Raw genomic sequence first — 16899 nt, 5'->3', positions numbered from 1 at the left:
TTCCATGGCTTCATTATCTCCATTGTGTGTGTAAGGGCTATTGAATGGCTGAATTGCTGTGTAAACAGAAGCAGTTTCAATCGATTGTCCTTGCGGTTAGTCTCAAGTGGGTTAATCCCTTATGTCAATAAACAACATTGATTGCTTAGAAGGGAACCTCCCTTTGATTGGCAGGTCTTACTCACAGCCACTGCTAGATCCTCCCACACATACATACTCCAAGCTGCTAGCTGCTCTTTTAAGCCTATTTGGCCATGCTTTCTGACTTCCATTTTCAAACCTCTTTGAAATATTCACAGTTCGAAACTCAGAGGTACCATTTTTAATAAAATGTAATGTCTTAGATCCTGATGTTGCCCAAGTGCTGCTCTGCCCAATGCAGCTTTTCACAATTCTGGGTATGTTTTAAAAACACTGTCCGACCCAGAGGCAATTCAAAACACATGATTCTTCATCTACGATGTGGACCAATATTTTTCAATCTTCAGGGAAAATAGGGGAATTTTGCGAACCCCTACACTGTTGGTGTAATTCAATGCATTTTTAGAGCTTTCCTATACTTGTCCACTGTTTGAATAGTCTACAGAGAGTGGTCTGACTGGTGCCAAAATACTTTTTTTAATTTAAAGGCTTGTGCTGCTTCCAGTCATGGCTGGCCTGCTTGAGTTTCCTCTGGGAATTGAGCATGACTGGGAGAATGAAGAGAGGCCACACAGAACAGAACAAGCTGCTAGAAGAGGGAGGAGAACAGGCAGAAGGGCTCTCATCAGGAGGCCATATCCACTGAGGATCTTTAGGGAGCCTACCTCAACCTCAACTTCAGCGCGGACCAATGCTTGAGACATCTTCACTTCACTAAAGAGGTTGTGACTGAAATCTACCAACTGCTGCAGCCAGAATGGTAACCTCAGAGCAGGGCAAGGACAGCATTGCCTGTGGCTGTCAAGGTGACCACGGCTCTTAACTTTTATGCATTTGGTTACTTCCAGGCGGCTGCTGGAGACATAATCAATATCTCGCAGTTTCCAGTAAACTTCTGCAGAAGGGAGGTCACTCAGGCTCTTTATACACAGAGAGACAGCTTCATATCATTCCCGCATGCCAGAGACAAGCAGGCGGAGAGAGCATGAGTGTTTGTATGGATTGCAAGCTTCCCCATGGTGCAGGCTGCCATTGACTGCTCCCACATTGCCTTACGTGCTCCTCATGTGAACTTGGCCATTTTCATGAACCGATAGGGATTTCACTCCCTCAATGTGCAGCTGGTCTGCGACCACAGGCAGCACATCATGCAGGTGAATGCCATTATCGTGGAAGTAGTCACGATTTCTTCATTCTGCAGCAGTCCTCTGACCCATCATGGCAAGTCAAGGGCTGACTACTGGATGACAAGGGTTATACACTCATAACATGGCTCATGACCCATGCACACATGCACAGCAGGCCTACCATAAAAGCCAAGCTGCCTCAAGGAACATTATAGAGCACACCATCGGTGTCCTGAAGCAACGCTTCCATTGCGTGACACTGCCCTGTGTTAACGCCCTCTCTCCCGTGGAGCTCCAGGCCATTGAGGAGAAGGCTGCTGTTGTGGTTGCTGCTGCTGTGAGTGTAGTGGCTGGTGTTGCTGGCGGTGGGGCTCATTTTGGTCCAATGCTAAGGACCAAAGTGAGACAGTAGAAGCGGCACCCATGCTGATGTGGTAGATGGCAGGTAAAATGGAGATGAGAGGGCCAATCCCTCAATGTTGTGATAGTGAGTAGTGTTGTATCGATGCTTAAATATGTTCAATCAAGCATGTAGATACGTCGAATTAAATCAGAGTCAGGCAGACAGGCTTCTAACTGTGTTCTTTACTTTATTGGTAAAATGGCTGACTGCAGCTTTCCCGGGTAATTCCCATAATGCATTGCACATTACATTACCGTATTAACTGGTGTTAAACTCGCACATTACATTACTGTATTGACTGGTGTCAAACTCGCAATCAATACACGACATCCCCCGTTTCCTTGGAAACAAACTTGCAGTTTACAAACAGTTTATTACACTAACACTACATAACTTATTTGATTTATAAACTTTTTACAAACTTGTGTCTTACCACACAACTAAATAATTCCCAGGTTTAAACATTTAACATCACCCATGCAGTTCTCGCACAATTTATGTTGTGACATAATCAGACAGTCTTTGGGGTTTTCTTTTAACCCTTTGAGGTCTGGCTGTATTGAGTATGTCTGACATGTTGGTGTCAGTGGGTATTGCCTGTGCCACAGTGGTATGTGTGTCAGGGCCTGCTATACTGTCCTCAGTCCCTTGTGTTTCCTCCTGCTCATGGAGTGTCTCCTTTGGTCCATTGGTTCTGTATTTCTTCACAAACGTAGTGTTTCTCGAGTAGCGTGCTCCTTCTGGAGATTCCACTACTACTTGACTCCCTGTTTTACTCAAAACTTTGTGCGGTATGGCATTAAAAGAAGTGGGGAACTTGTCCACTTTGTCCTGCCGTACCAGCACCATGTCGCCAACTTCCACCTCTGAGTATTGTGCTCTCCGCTGTTCATCTGCGTACAGTTTGGACTTGCCTTTTTGTTCTGCGGCCCGGTCATGTACTTCCATGTCTGCACACGACTCTGTGATGTCTGGCAGCTTTCCTCTTATTTTCCATTTAAAGAGCAGCTCTGCCGGGCTCTTTCCTGTCGTGGCATGGGCAATGCTCCTGTACACAGTCACATATTTTCTAAGTTCACATTTCCAATCTAGTCCTTCTGACTGAACAATTCTGATTCGCTTCATCAGCGATGCATTCTGGCGCGTGACTTCTCTGTTAGCCTGAGCCCATTTTGCTGTCGTTTTCAGGTGTTTGATCCCGTTGTTTTCACAGTATTATTTGAATAATTCAGACCTGAATTGGGGACCATTATCAGATTTGCAGGTGATTGGCAAACCATGATGGCTGAAGATTGACTCTAGACTATCAATAACCTTCTCTGTTGTTGTGGAGGTCATGATGTCGTATTCATAGTAGCGACTATAATAATCAACTACCACAAGAATGGAGTGGTTGGATGGCAAGGGTCCCAGTAAGTCTATAGCTACAGACTGCCAGGGGCCCTCCGGTAATGCTGTTGGTCTCAACGGTTCAGGTGGGTCGGGTCTGGCTACTATCTGACAGCCGTGGCACGCTTTACAGTGTTTTTCAGCTGCCTTGTCCATGCCAGGCCACCAAACCTTGGTTCTGAGATGTTGCTTTGTTCCAACTATTCCCAAGTGTCTTTCATGTGCCAACACCAGGGCTCGTGCGTGTTACACTGTGGGCAGCATGATGCGTGTTCCCTGAAGAACTAGGTACCCCACTACGCACAGCTCATTTGCAATTGCTGCATAAGCTTTACGGTTCTCAAAATGTCCGTTTGTGATTGCCTTCTGTACCTCAATCAGCTCTGGGTCGGTAGCAGAGGCTTCCTCCACATCTCTAGTAGTGAGTGCTTTTGGTGTCGCACTCACAGCTACAAATCTCACATATTCATCTGAGCCATGAGAATGTCTCTCCTGTTTTGCTGTCTCCCCCAGCAATCGTGAAAGTGGGTCTGCAATGTTTTGCTTGCCTGGAATGTGTATCACCTTAAAATTGTATGGCTGTAATCTAAGTACCCATCTCTCTATACGGGCACAGGGTTTAGAGTGTGGGCCGTATATCACTTGTAATGGCTTATGGTCAGTTACCAAGTTTAATTTTCGGCCATACACATATGGATGCAACCTCTCACAAGCCCATACAAGAGCTGAGGCCTCTCTCTCTGTTTGAGAGTATTTCCTCTCACAGTCTGTTAAACTATGACTTACATAGCTTATTGGCACCTCTTGTCCCTGTTGGTCCTGAACTAGTACTGCGCCTAAACCTACAGGACTGGCATCTGCTATCACCTTGGTTGGTGCGTCCTTATCAAAATATGCTAAAGTGCTGGCTCTGGCCAACCCTTCCTTGAGTGCACTGAATGACTGTCTCTGTTGTGATCCAAATTTAAATGGTGTGTCTTTTCTCGTCAGGCGTCGCAGTGGCTCTGATAGCATTGCAAACTGCAGGATGGATCTGCTACTGTACCCAATGAGTCACAAGAAACTCCTCACCTCTGTAGCATTCTCTGGTTCCCGAGCTTCTGCCACCACTTGCACTCTCTCTGCTGTTGGTCTGATGCCCTTTTCAGACAACAGGATTCCCATGAAAATCAATCGGTCCATGTTGAATTGGCACTTCTCTGAGTTTAGTGTCAGTCCACTTTCCATTAGTCTGGTCATGACAGCGTGCAGGCGTCTGTCGTGCGTTTCCTGGTCGTGTGCATGCACGATAATGTCGTCTGAGATGTTTTCAACACCCTCTATTCCAGCTAAGGCATTAGCTATCTCATGCTGATATTGCTCACTAGCTGAAGATACACCGAATATCAGCCTCTTGTACCTGTATACTCCGTTATGTACTGCAAACGTTGTGATTTCTCATGACTCAGGGGTCAGTTCTAGCTGGTGATAACCCCATTTCAGGTCTAGCTTACTAAACACCGTTGAGCCATTCATACCTTGGAGTATCTCATCAACGGTGGGGATTGGATATCGTTCCCTCACTATTGCCTGGTTTTCTCGTATCATGTCTAGGCATAACCTTACATCCTTATCCGCTTTTGGTACAATAACCACAGGATTTACCCATGGGGTGGGACAAGTTACAGATTCGATAATGTCCATATCCCTCAATTGTTTTATTTTGGCCTCTACTGCCCCCCTTAAGTTGAATGGTATACGCCTGAGTGGCTGGGCCACAGGTTTCACTTGTGGGTCAATATACAAACTGATCTGTTTTGTGTTCAGCCTTCCTACTCCATGGAACACCTTTGGATACCGCTGTTCTAGTAGCTGTCTTACATCTACCGCAGCTGAGACATCTGCGCCTATTTTTAAAACTCCCAGTTTCATGGCTGTCGCCCTTCCTAGCAACAGCTCTCCATGGCCTTTAACCACAATGAACTCCGCCTGCTCAGTTCTCTTACCTATTGTAATCCCACATGTGAATACACCTTTAACTAACAGTGGTCGGCTAGAAGCATAAGAGAATAACTTTCTCTCTGTCTTAGGGACATGTGACTGACAATGTGTTCTGACTTTAATCCTTTCCATGTATTCTCATCTATCACATTACTAGTTGCACCCAAATCAATTAACATTCTCAGGTTTACTCCCCCCACACAAAAGGTAAGTCTCTTTGTCATGTTATTTCCAGTAACAGCAAATGCACAGTTATTTTGTCCCTCTACATTGTTCACACTGTGTTTCTTTGTACCCTTTGTGTGGCATACTTTGGAGAAATGATCCTTTCCCTTGCACTTATGACACATTTGGCCGCGTGCTGGGCATTTCGGATCTCTGCCCATGTGCTCTGTGTGTCCACATCTGTAACATTTCCTTTTGTTCCTATCGCCATTTCCCTTTGGTTTCCCTGTCGAGCTTTTCGCATAATACAATACAATACAATACAAATCGCTTTATTGGCATGATAAGGTACATCTTATGTTGCCAAAGCATCAAAATACATTTATGGTTGAACACATAAACGCGGTTCCATTCATATAGTGTATAAACAGGTATATCCCTGAGTTTATAAATATACATTCGCCTTGTTTGTATATACTCTTGTCTTAGTTTACTGGTTGTCCCTCTGTTCATGGCAAGCTGTAACATAGTGTGCCGCCAGTGTTACACAGCTTCTCTCCTCCCCCAGTAGGAATGGGAGTTTTTGGTTGTCAGTCAGATTTCTGAATTCAGGGCATATTTGTGAGAATTTTTGGTAGAAATTCTCTCTGATGCCCTGATATTTTCCACAGGCTGTGAGGAAGTGCATCTCTGTCTCAACTACTCCCTGACTGCAGTGAGAGCATATCCTGTCTACTCTTGGCAGCCTGGTCGGCCTGTGTCTGCCTTTTTCGATCGCTAGGCTATGTTCGCTAAGTCTGTACCTTGTCAAGGTTCTTCTCAGTTTGTTATCCTTTACCATGGTCAGGTAATCAGCTATGTTGTATTGTCTGTTTAGGGCCAAGTAGCAATTGAGTTTGCTTTGGGTTTTTGTTGTTTCTGCCCAATATGACAGATATTTTTCCTTTTGCTTAGCGACGATTGTGTTGGGTCGAATTCTTTGTGTTACCCTGTCACTGTCCTGGGACTGGTTATTGTTAGTATTGTTATTAGTTACTTTATTGAGTCCCAGGACTAGTTGACTGAGGGTATTCTTCTTTATGGTCAGCTCTTGGCATTTCAGGGCGTCGTAGTGATAGCATTGGGGGTTGCTCATTTGTAGGTGATTCCAAAATTTGGTGGCTCTATTTTGGATAGTGATTATTAATGGGTATTGGCCTAGTTCCGCCCTGCATGCGTTGTTTACTGTTTTCCTTTGAGTCCGGAGGATACTTTTACAGAATTCCACATGTAGGATCTCAATTGGGTGTTTGTCCCATTTTGCAAAATCTTGTTGTGTTAGTGGTCCCCAGACCTCACTGCCATAGAGTGCAATTGGTTCAATTAATACCCTCTTTTCCGCGTAACACGACGAACAGTATCTGTCTCCGCCTTCTCTGTACATGACATGGCTGACATCTGCTCCTCGACGTTTTCACATTGTGAGGCCAATTGTAACGTGCGGGCGAGCATTAGATCATACCCTTCCTCTAGCAATTTCCTCTGCACATAGGCTGACGTGCACCTACTCAGGATAGCGTCTCTTATTTGATTATCCGCATCCCCCCCAAAAGCACAGTCTTTAACAGCCTGCCGCAAGCGAGTAGCAATTTGTTGCGCAGTCTCACCTGTCTTCTGGGACAAATTATGAAAAGTCTGTCTAGCAAATGCTGCGTTGACCTGGGGCATGAAGTAGTGATTCAAAGCACTAACCGCCGCCGTGTAGTCTGCTGGCTCTCCTGTGTCCGGTAGAGTCGAAAAGATATCCTGGACATCTGGTCCTGCTAGGTGTAGAAGTAGAGCTCTTTTCCTCTGCTTCATGGCAGCTATGGAGGTATCGTCGATAATGAGTCCTTTGCCGTCGGCATAAAGCTCAAAAGACGTTAAACACCTCATCCATCTTGGACCCAATGTGGCTGGCTCGGCGAAACATGCAAAATTTTGAATGCCGGACTTTTCCATCCTAGCTAACTAAAACTTGGGCAACTACCTTTTTAAAAAGATTCTGTCCGTTATCCTCATCGCCAATGTTGTATCTATGCTTTAATACATTCAATCAAGCATGTAGATACGTCAAATTAAATCAGAGTCAGGCAGACAGGCTTCTAACTCTGATCTTTACTATTATGACCGTGTATAATTGAGACACGGACTGCAGGAGTTGATTATAACAAGTCTTTACTGAATGGAGACAACCTGGAAACTGAAATTACAGAAGCCTGCTAGGGCCTTTTATACACGGGTGGTCACTGCCGGTACTGCAGTCTGAGACCAGTTATTCCCTTAAAGGTACATACACAACAATTCCTCCCCTTTTAGATAAACAGTACATAACATTCATTTAACAACTAAATAATAACTAATTACAATTACAATTACGGTTGCTAGATACATTGGTTGAAGTTAAGCAATTATAAGTTCAGTCTTTGAGGAGGCTTCCTGATTCTGTCTGGATAACCCCTCTTTGGGATATCAGGTTCTTCTGGCAAGGTTGTGTCAGGATCAATGTCGTTGTTTGGCTCGTCTGCTTCCAATATCACCGATTCTGCGGTAGATGCAATTGGTACTTCAGTTTCATCGCCAGGTGTATCAGATCGTGGTGTGGAGTTGACGTTTTCCAGTGACTCTAGAATCTGGTCAGCATGGCATCTTACAATGCTCTCTCCAATGTCCACGGTATACATTAGAGGTCCTTGCCGTGTACAGATCGTTCCTGGCTGCCATTTCTCTGTGCGGTAGTCCCGGGCCAAAACTGGTTGACCTATCTTAAAACTCCTGGTCGGCCTTACATTCATATTCTGAAACTGCCTGTTCTCCACATCTCTTCTGACATTTGGCTTAACCAAATCCAAGCGGCATCGTAGTCTTCGATTGAAGAACATCATGGCTGGAGTTTGGTTGGTAACCGCATGTGTCGCATTCCAGTAGGCAAACAAGAAGTTATCCACCTTGTGTTTAGGGGTATATCTTCATTACACATTGCCTTGATAGCCTTCTTGAATGTTTGAACAAACCTCTCGGCCAATCCATTAGTGGCTGGATGATATGGGGCGGATGTGTAATGCTTAACACCATTGTTCTTTAAGAACCTCCGGAACTCTTCAGACACAAACTGTGGTCCATTGTCAGAGCAAATCTGTTCAGGCAGCCCATTCCTGGCGAATATGGTTCGTAAGACTGTGATAGTTTTTTCTGTGGTGGTTGAGGACATTTTTATTACCTCTGGCCACTTTGAATGTGCATCCATCGCAATTAAAAACATCGAGTCCATAAAGGGACCAGCAAAATCAATGTACACCCTTTGCCATGGAGATGAGGGCCACTCCCATGGATGTAGAGGGGATTGTGGTGGGGCGTTTTGGACCTTCTGGCATCCTGTGCAGCTCTTGGTCATCTCTTCGATTTCTCTATCGATTCCCAGCCACCACACAAACGCTTTGGCTAAGTTCTTCATTTTTACCCCTCCAAGATGACCCTCATGAAGTTCATTGAGCACTCTATCCTTCAATTTGGGTGGAATTACTACTCTGGATCCACACATCAAGGTTCCTCTGCACACTGACAGCTGTTCTCTTCTCGGCGAAAATGCTGGCAGCAGTGGTTCGCCATGTGCTGGCCATCCCTTCACCGTTAAATCATAGACCCAGGAGAGTGTCGGGTCATTTCGTGTTTCCTTTTCTATGTTTGCATTCGTCACAGGGAGTCATTCGACTATAGTCGAGTGGAATAACTCCACTGGATCCACTGCCAGTTCTTCTTCCACCATCGGCAACGGTAGGCACGACAATCCATCAGCATTCCCATGCTGTTTAGTTCCTTTGTACTCGATGTCATATTGGTGTGCCCCTAGGAAAAGGGACCACCTCTGTAGCCGTTGTGCCATCATTATCGGTACGCCCTTCTGAGGGCTGAAAATGGAGACGAGAGGTTGATGATCTGTTAGTAGAGTAAATTTCTGACCGTGCAGGTAGTGATTGAAGTTCTTCACCCGCCACACCAGGCTGAGGGCCTCTCTGTCAATCTGGGCATAGTTACGCTCGGCTGAAGTTAACGAGCGTGACGCAAAAGCTATCGGCCTCTCTGAACCATCAAGGAATTTATGTGACAGTACTGACCCAATGCCGTAGGGAGACGCATCACACGCCAGTCTTATCGGTAGTGATGGGTTGTAGTGAGCCAATACTTCTCTTGAAGTGATTAGGTCCTTACTCTTCTGAAAGGCTCGCTTACATTCATCGCTCCATTTCCAAGCTACTCCCGTTCGTAGTAGGGCGTTCAGTGGATGCAGAATTGTGGACAAATTCGGCAAAAACTTATGGTAGTAATTCACCAATCCGAGGAATGACCTCAGTTGCGACACATTTTCAGGCGCTGGAGCCTTAACTACCGCTTTAATTTTGTCAGGGGACTTATGCAACCCCTCTTCATCAATCACGTGGCCACAATACGATATCTGTTTCTTAAAAAACTCGCACTTGGGGCGATTGGCTCATAGCCCATGTTCACGTAGTCTAGTGAGCACCTGCTCCAGGTTGGCAAGGTGTTCACTGTCATCTTCACCTGTCACTAGGATGTCGTCCAAGTAACACTGAGTCCCCGGAATCCCTTGCAGGACTTGTTCCATCGCTCTTTGCCATATCGCCGGAGCTGATGCTACTCCGAATACCAGTCGATTATACTGGTAAAGACCTTTGTGAGTGTTTATTGTGAGATACTTCCTAGAGGATTCTTCAACCTCCATCTGCAAATATGCTTGTGCTAGGTCAATTTTTGTAAAACACTTCCCTCCAGATAGTGAGGCAAAGATATCTTCTATCCTTGGAAGAGGATATTGTACTGTGTGAAGGACTGGGTTCACCGTCACCTTGAAGTCCCCACAGATGCAAACCTTCCTTGGCTCCTCAGACTTATTGTTTAACATTTTCTTCATGACAGGAACGATGGGTGACGCCCACTCGCTCCAGTCTACCTTAGATAACACGCCTGCATTCTCCAGATTCTGCAGCTCTGCCTCGATGGCTGGGCGAATTGCATATGGTACTGGTCTTGCTTTGAAAAACTTGGGAATTGCATTCTCCTCTATTTGTATCGAGGCAGTTACGCCTTTAAGAGTGCCCAGTTCTTGTTGAAATACCTCTTTGGCGTCAGCTAAGATTGTTGACAATCGTCCAGGAGTGACGTCGTCATCCTTTTTACCAGCCACCGTCAGTGCCTGAATGGAGTGCCAGTCTAAACTTATCTTTCTGATCCATTCACGTCCCAATAACGGTGGTCCACCATCTTGCAGAATGTAGAGATACAATTTCCGTATTTTCTTGCCGTTGTATTCGACAGGCACCCTTATTTTTCCTTTGGGGTATACTTTTTGCCCCGTATACGTCCTCAAGACAATGGATGTCTCTCTCAAGGGTATGTGTGAGAATAGCCGCTCGTAGTCTCATCGATTCATGACGGTTAGAGCTGATCCTGTATCCAATTCCATTTTGACTTGGGACCCTGCTATCGTGAGGGTGACCCAAATGGTTCGGTGATCCTCTTTTGCAATTACATTGTGAAGTTTGAGACAGCTTAGTCTCTTGTTCCCGGATTCACTATCGCTCATCTGGTCTTCGGAACTACTGTCCGTCATCTTTTGTACTTTCCTGTACAATTCCTTAGTAGCCTTTTTGTTGTCGTTGGTCTTCTTCCCAGACCTGCAAACTCATGCAATGTGTCCCATCTTTCCGCATTGCCTGCATATTTTGTCCTTGGACCAGCAGTCCTTCTGGTCATGGTTTGTTTTGCCGCAGTGATAACATTTTGCAAATCCCCGTGTCATTTCGTGGGTGCCGTATTCCTGTGGCTTTTGTTGTATTTCCGCAGCTCCCCTTGCTGCTGCTTCGTATGATACTGCCACACTGAAAGCCTTATCTAGCGTCAGCTCTTTCTCTGAGAGTAACCTCTTCTGGGTTCCTTCACTCAGGAGTCCACAGACAAATTTGTCCCGTAAGGTATCTGCCAGTCCTGCTCCGAACTGGCAGTGCTTTGATAGCTTGCGTAGTTCTGTAAGGTAATCAGCATTGCTCTCATTTTTATGCTGATTTCTCCTGTGGAATTTAAATCTTCCTGCTATCAGCAGCGGTGTAGGATTTAGGTGTTCCTGTAGGATAGCAACAATTTCGTTAAAACTCTTCGCCTTCGGTTTGTCTGGAGTAATCAGGTCCCACAATAGGCCGTACGTTCTTGCGCCCATTAAATTTAGCAATACCGATGCCTTTTTCTCATCGGCTATTTCGTTTGCCTCGCAATATACCTCGACTCTTTCCACATACGTGGTCCAATCTTCTATTGCATTATCGAAGGCAGTGATATCACCAGTCTTTGGCATCTTGAAAATCTAAGATGGCGCCTCCCGCGCTTTGCCTTCATCCCCGATGGATCAAAATGGTGCCTCCCGCGCTTTTCCTTCTTCCCCCGCCGAGTTAAGATGGCGCCTCCCGCGCTTTCCCGCCGCTGCCGCTGCTGCCAACGCTGTTCTCCGTGGTATTTTTATTTTTCTATCGCGCTTCAATATTTCCTCCGTTAATTGAAGAACTGTTCCCGTCATGGAGCGGACCCTCTGGGACACTTCCCTCCCTCTTCTTAGGTCCGAACGCTGCCCGGCTGCGAAGCACCGGCCACGCCCTGTATGCTCCACCCTCTCTCTCTCTCTTTGCTTCCCGACTCGCTGCCCGGCCCCATTGCAGAGCCACCCGATCGAGCTCTAGCCCGCCGCAGCCCAGGAAGGATCAATGCACTACCTGCCACGAGCCCGATTAGCTGGGAAACCACAGACTGGAGACCAAGCCTGGCTCTCGACAGTCTCTCCTGCACTTTTCAATTCGATGATTTGGAGGGCGGTTGCCCACGGTCGACGCCCGTTTCTTGAGTTTCTTTGGATTATTTGTTTTTTTCTTTCTTCTGGCTTCGACCTTCAATAACGTCGTCTGAGGTGCTGCCGAGTTGCAGGTAAGTTCGTTTCTTACTCGTCGCCAGTATTATGTCCGTGTATAATTGAGACACGGACTGCAGGAGTTGATTATAACAAGTCTTTACTGAATGGAGACAACCTGGAAACTGAAACTACAGAAGCCTGCTAGGGCCTTTTATACAGGGGTGGTCACTGCCGGTACTGCAGTCTGAGACCAGTTATTCCCTTAAAGGTACATACACAACATTTACTTTATTGGTAAAATGGCTGACTGCAGCTTTCCCGGATAATTCCCATAATGCATTGCACATTACATTACCGTATTAACTGGTGTTAAACTTGCACATTACATTACCGTATTAACTGGTGTTAAACTTGCACATTACATTACCGTATTGACTGGTGTCAAACTCACAATCAATACACGACAAGTAGTAATGTGGTAAGTGGCTTCCGAGGTTTCAGGAATAACCTGCAAACTGCTGACACCTGAATCTGTGAACAAGCTGGAGTGAGCAAGAGCTTTTCCATGAGGCAATGAATGAGGTGTAACATTGCAGTATTTATGTGCTTTCCCAGCTGTCAATGACTGAACTCACCAATGGCCACTGAACTTCTGCCTCCCCATCACAGGTGAGGTATCCGACCTCTGTGAATCCCGTGCTACTGCAGTTAAAGTCAAAAGTTGGCATTAAAATCACACTTGAGGGCCTCTAAGCAAGCACTTAATGATTGCAATGAAGTCGCCCGCCTGTGCAAATCAGGTCCGTGTCGCGCCTGCCGCCTCGCGCCTAAGTGAAATGCTCGGGGCGACAGAATGATGGTGTGTTCCTGACCTGCTAACTATTTCCGGCAGTTTTACTGCCAACCTGCCCCCAAACCCGCACGCTCGGCAAGGGAAAATCCCGGCCATGTTTTCAACTGGTTTGACAGTAGAGGAGGAGACTACTCAGATAAGGTAGATATCCAGGTAGAAGGAGTCGCGAAGGAATTATATTGGTCTCTCTAAAAAGCAGATTGTGAAGAGAATGGGCCAGTAATTCCGGTCCCAACGCATGAGTACGGACGAGGTACTCACGCGTGGGCCCGTTGGAAGTGCCGGATTTCAGCATGCACAGCGCATGCGCGGGAAGCCGGCATTTCCTCCAAGGGGTTCAGAGGTCCAACGCGTGCGCACAGGACTCTGCGCGCTCGCGTTGAACTTCTTTCTTTTTGACAGGTTTGCCCGTGTGCAAGGGCCTGAACTTTTTAGACATATAAAAAGGAGGTGTAAGGACTTGATTCTTTAAGGTAAGTGCTCTATTATTTAAAATTATAACATTTTTTCCACAGCTTTATTGTTTTTAAGGACTTTACAGTAAGGTAAGTTTATTTTTAGACCTGATTTCTTAAAAAATTATTTTTTTCAAAAATTTGATTAATTGTTTAAAATAGTTTTTTAAAGTTATTTATAGTTTATTTAATTATTGGGATGTTTTTTTAAATTTTATTTAAAGTTAAGCTAGTCTTTTGGGCGCCCGTACTTTTCATGAGTTTGACAGTTCTTACTATCAAACTCGTGAATGAAGTTTCCCCTCCCCTGATTGGCTGCACAGTGCTCACCTAATCCCAGCCGGCACATCGCACTAACTGCGCCGCTGGATCAGGCAAGCACAGCACGCCGACATCTGAACCGAGCCAGTGACAGGAATTCCAAGCAGGCCCAGGCTTCAGATGTTGGCGCGCCGAGTGAGTGCACATCGGGGGCTTGCACGCGCGGCAAGCCCCCAAACCTAATTTCTGGGCCATTATGTCGGCAAAGCGCACATCCCAATGTCACAATTTATGAGGGAGATATTTGAGCCGCTCACAGTATGGTCTTCATGCTTCTTTTCTCAAAAATGAGCTAATCATTCTCAACGCACAAGGTTATTGCAGCAACTCAAAAAGTGCAAAGTGTGTTGAACTGCACACGCATTGAGCCGTATCAATCATTCATTTTATATAAATCATGTACCAGCATCACTGAGCAGGAAAACCTGTAACATTGAGACTTTTGGGATGACCAGGGGTCTGAATATTATAATTTAGTGATCCCAGCTCCGAGCTTCACACGACTGGAGTGGATATCGGGAATTAAAGTGTGAAGGTCAGTGCCCCTGATCTGTGACCTGCACAATTTCTATCCAATAATTTTAATAAACACCTCCACTAATACAGCAGATAGAGGAACTTCGTCTGAACTTGTTAATCGCCTGTTCTCTGAATTTCTCTCTGATAGTGTTAAAAACAGTTGTTTCCAAGACCCCTTTAGCGCTAATAGTGCAGTGACACTGCACGCCTGTGACACAATATAAACCCCACAGGTGAAGCTGAACTGACATCAGTCTGTCATTTCGCATTGTGTGAGACAACCTGGATCAGACAGCCTCAGTATAACTGGAACAGACAGTCTCAGTATAACTGGAACAGACAGTCTCAATATAACTGGAACAGAGAGTCTCAGTATAACTGGAACAGACAGTCTCAGTATAACTGGAGCAGACAGTCTCAGTATAACTGGAGCAAAAACACATTTTTAAACTCTAATTTAAAACTGTAAGAATAACTCAGGCAGTCCAATAGATTGCTTTAAGTTGCAGCCATTAGAAAAAAAATGTTTTAGCAAACACATGCAGAGTTCTGTACTGCCTGGGCTTCTGATTGGTGCAGATGCACTTGGTGCTGTCCCCTTTAAAAATGCTGCTGTTGTCAAACCTTTAGATGCAGAATAACTGCCCTTTGATACTGAATGTTCTGAAACTAAAGCAAATAACCTGCAATAGGAATATTTAGTCTGCCAGATTTACCAATTGGCAGCAGAAATATTCTGGGATCTTGGATGGAACCATGACCTGTGTGAACAGAGCTACATTCATTTTTAATCACGTGTGGAAGCGTCATTGTACTTTGCACTGCTCTTGGACTCGGTTTATGAACTCACTTGTTTAGTCAGATTCCTGCAGCAGTGCAACCTCTTCAAACTGGACATCCAAACCCTCAGTAAACAGAATCGTTCATCATTGCCTAAAAATGGACAAGAGAGAATTGGCTTTATCTGTGTTCTCACAGAATGAACATCAAACACACCCTCCAGAGGACATGGTGAGTATTTTATCAAACATGACAGTAAACTCATGTAAAACCATGGGAGGTGCTGATGATTTGGGGGTTTTGGTTGTTGTGAATTGCAGAGGCTCTCTGTGGGGGGGTTCAGGGTGTTTCCAAACTACCAACCGATTGCTGCTAAATGGAGAACAACACAGTGTTTCTGTAGTGGGTGAAAACAGTACCTTTTACTTTAGTTCTAGTCTGACAAAGTTTAACTTCTGAGTCGGCCATTTCCTCTCTTTTCTCCAGGCTGTCACCAATGAACATGGGGGTGAAAGTGACGAGAATGTGGAGCGAGGCAACTGGTCCTCGAAGACTGACTACTTGCTCTCAATGATCGGTTATGCTGTGGGTCTGGGCAATGTCTGCCGATTCCCTTTCCTGGCTTACAGAAATGGAGGAGGTACTGTAGTCAAATCCAAAATACAGGGGAGAGAACGGAAGGAAATAAAGGCATCAAATTATTGATTTATAAAGAAAATTACATTTGAAGCAATAATAAACAAATGAACCCTTTTATTACTGGTTAAGTAATACAGGGATGAGCAATGCTGATCTATGGAATGATGAATAGAATCATACAATATTAAATTGTTGGCAATTTAGAATGTTTTTCTTCTTGGGATGTGGGTGATGCTGGCAAGGTAGCATTTATTGCCCATCCCTATTTGCTCATGTTGTGGACCTGGAGACATGTGTAGGCCAGGCTGGGTGGAGGTGGTAGCATCTCTTCCCTTCATCAGTTGGGTTTTTACAACAGTCCACCAGCTGGTATTTTCATTGTTCTGATGCTAACCCACAAATTGTCAGATTTATTGAATTCAGCTTCACAATTTATCTTCATGGGATTTGAACTCGTGAGCTATAGGCTCCCAGTACTTTACCAGAAGAACTACACTTAAATAGCATCAAAAGTAAATAAAGTACTTGCACTTATATATAGGCTTTCAGGGCCTCAAGGCACTCCAAAGTGCTTTACAGTCAATCAAGTACTTTTGAAGTGTAGACACTGTTGTAATGCAGGAAACACGACAGCTAATTTTCACACAGCCATGTCCCATAAACAGCAATAAGATAATGACCAGGTAATCTGTTTTAGTGATGTTGATTGAGGAATAAATATTGGTCAGGACTCTGGGGCGAACTCCTAAGCTCTTCTTCGAAATGGTGCCATGTGATCTTTTGTGTCCAGCTGAGAGGGCAGACAGGGCCTCGGTTTAACATCTCATCTGAAAGGCGGATTAGCTAGAAAACAGAAAATGAATAAAGTGAATCTTCCACCAACAAGCTCAGTGAGTATCTGCAAATGAGATTTCTATTTCCAGAAAGACTGAGACTGATCACAAACCCATTTAAAGAAATATGTTTCTGGTTGAATGCGATATATCAGATAAATGGCATTTTAAAACCAAAGTGAATGAACCTGGGCAGGTGTGTAGAACTGATGATTTATTACTTTTGAATACCTTTTAAAGTGTTAGGCCTAGAAATTGAGTTTGCGCTGCGCCGGGGCTTAACGCCGGAAATTTAGCGCCGGTGCTAAGTCGCGCTAGGCGCGCCAAAAATTCAGTAGCGCCGCGCCCAAACGGCTGCCGGCG

At 45.1% G+C, this 16899-nt stretch overlaps 1 protein-coding gene and 1 pseudogene across 3 annotated transcripts in view; one reads left to right on the top strand and one right to left on the bottom strand.

The window, feature by feature from the left end:
- LOC147124929 (sodium- and chloride-dependent neutral and basic amino acid transporter B(0+)-like) overlaps window positions 1-14036 on the bottom strand; it is a 214305-nt pseudogene extending 200269 nt beyond the window's left edge.
- Window positions 14037-15022: 986 nt separating this feature from the next.
- Window positions 15023-16899, top strand: part of LOC147124928 (sodium- and chloride-dependent neutral and basic amino acid transporter B(0+)-like) — a 146411-nt gene continuing 144534 nt past the window's right edge. Inside the window, exons 1-2 of one of the 3 annotated variants that reach the window (XM_085994808.1) lie at window positions 15023-15295; window positions 15551-15704. In XM_085994808.1, the coding sequence (XP_085850934.1) occupies window positions 15224-15295; window positions 15551-15704 (226 nt within the window). In that variant the 5' untranslated portion in view covers window positions 15023-15223. The remainder of the gene's footprint in view (window positions 15296-15550; window positions 15705-16899) is intronic. The other 2 variants (XM_085994791.1, XM_085994800.1) reach the window with 2 other exon arrangements.

Source organism: Somniosus microcephalus, chromosome 1 (assembly GCF_052327205.1).
Source record: "Somniosus microcephalus isolate GS21.2 chromosome 1, FLI_Smic_1.0, whole genome shotgun sequence".
NCBI lineage: Eukaryota > Metazoa > Chordata > Chondrichthyes > Squaliformes > Somniosidae > Somniosus > Somniosus microcephalus.
Note: the sequence above shows the minus strand (reverse complement) of the source record. Positions and strands in the feature narration are given on the sequence as shown.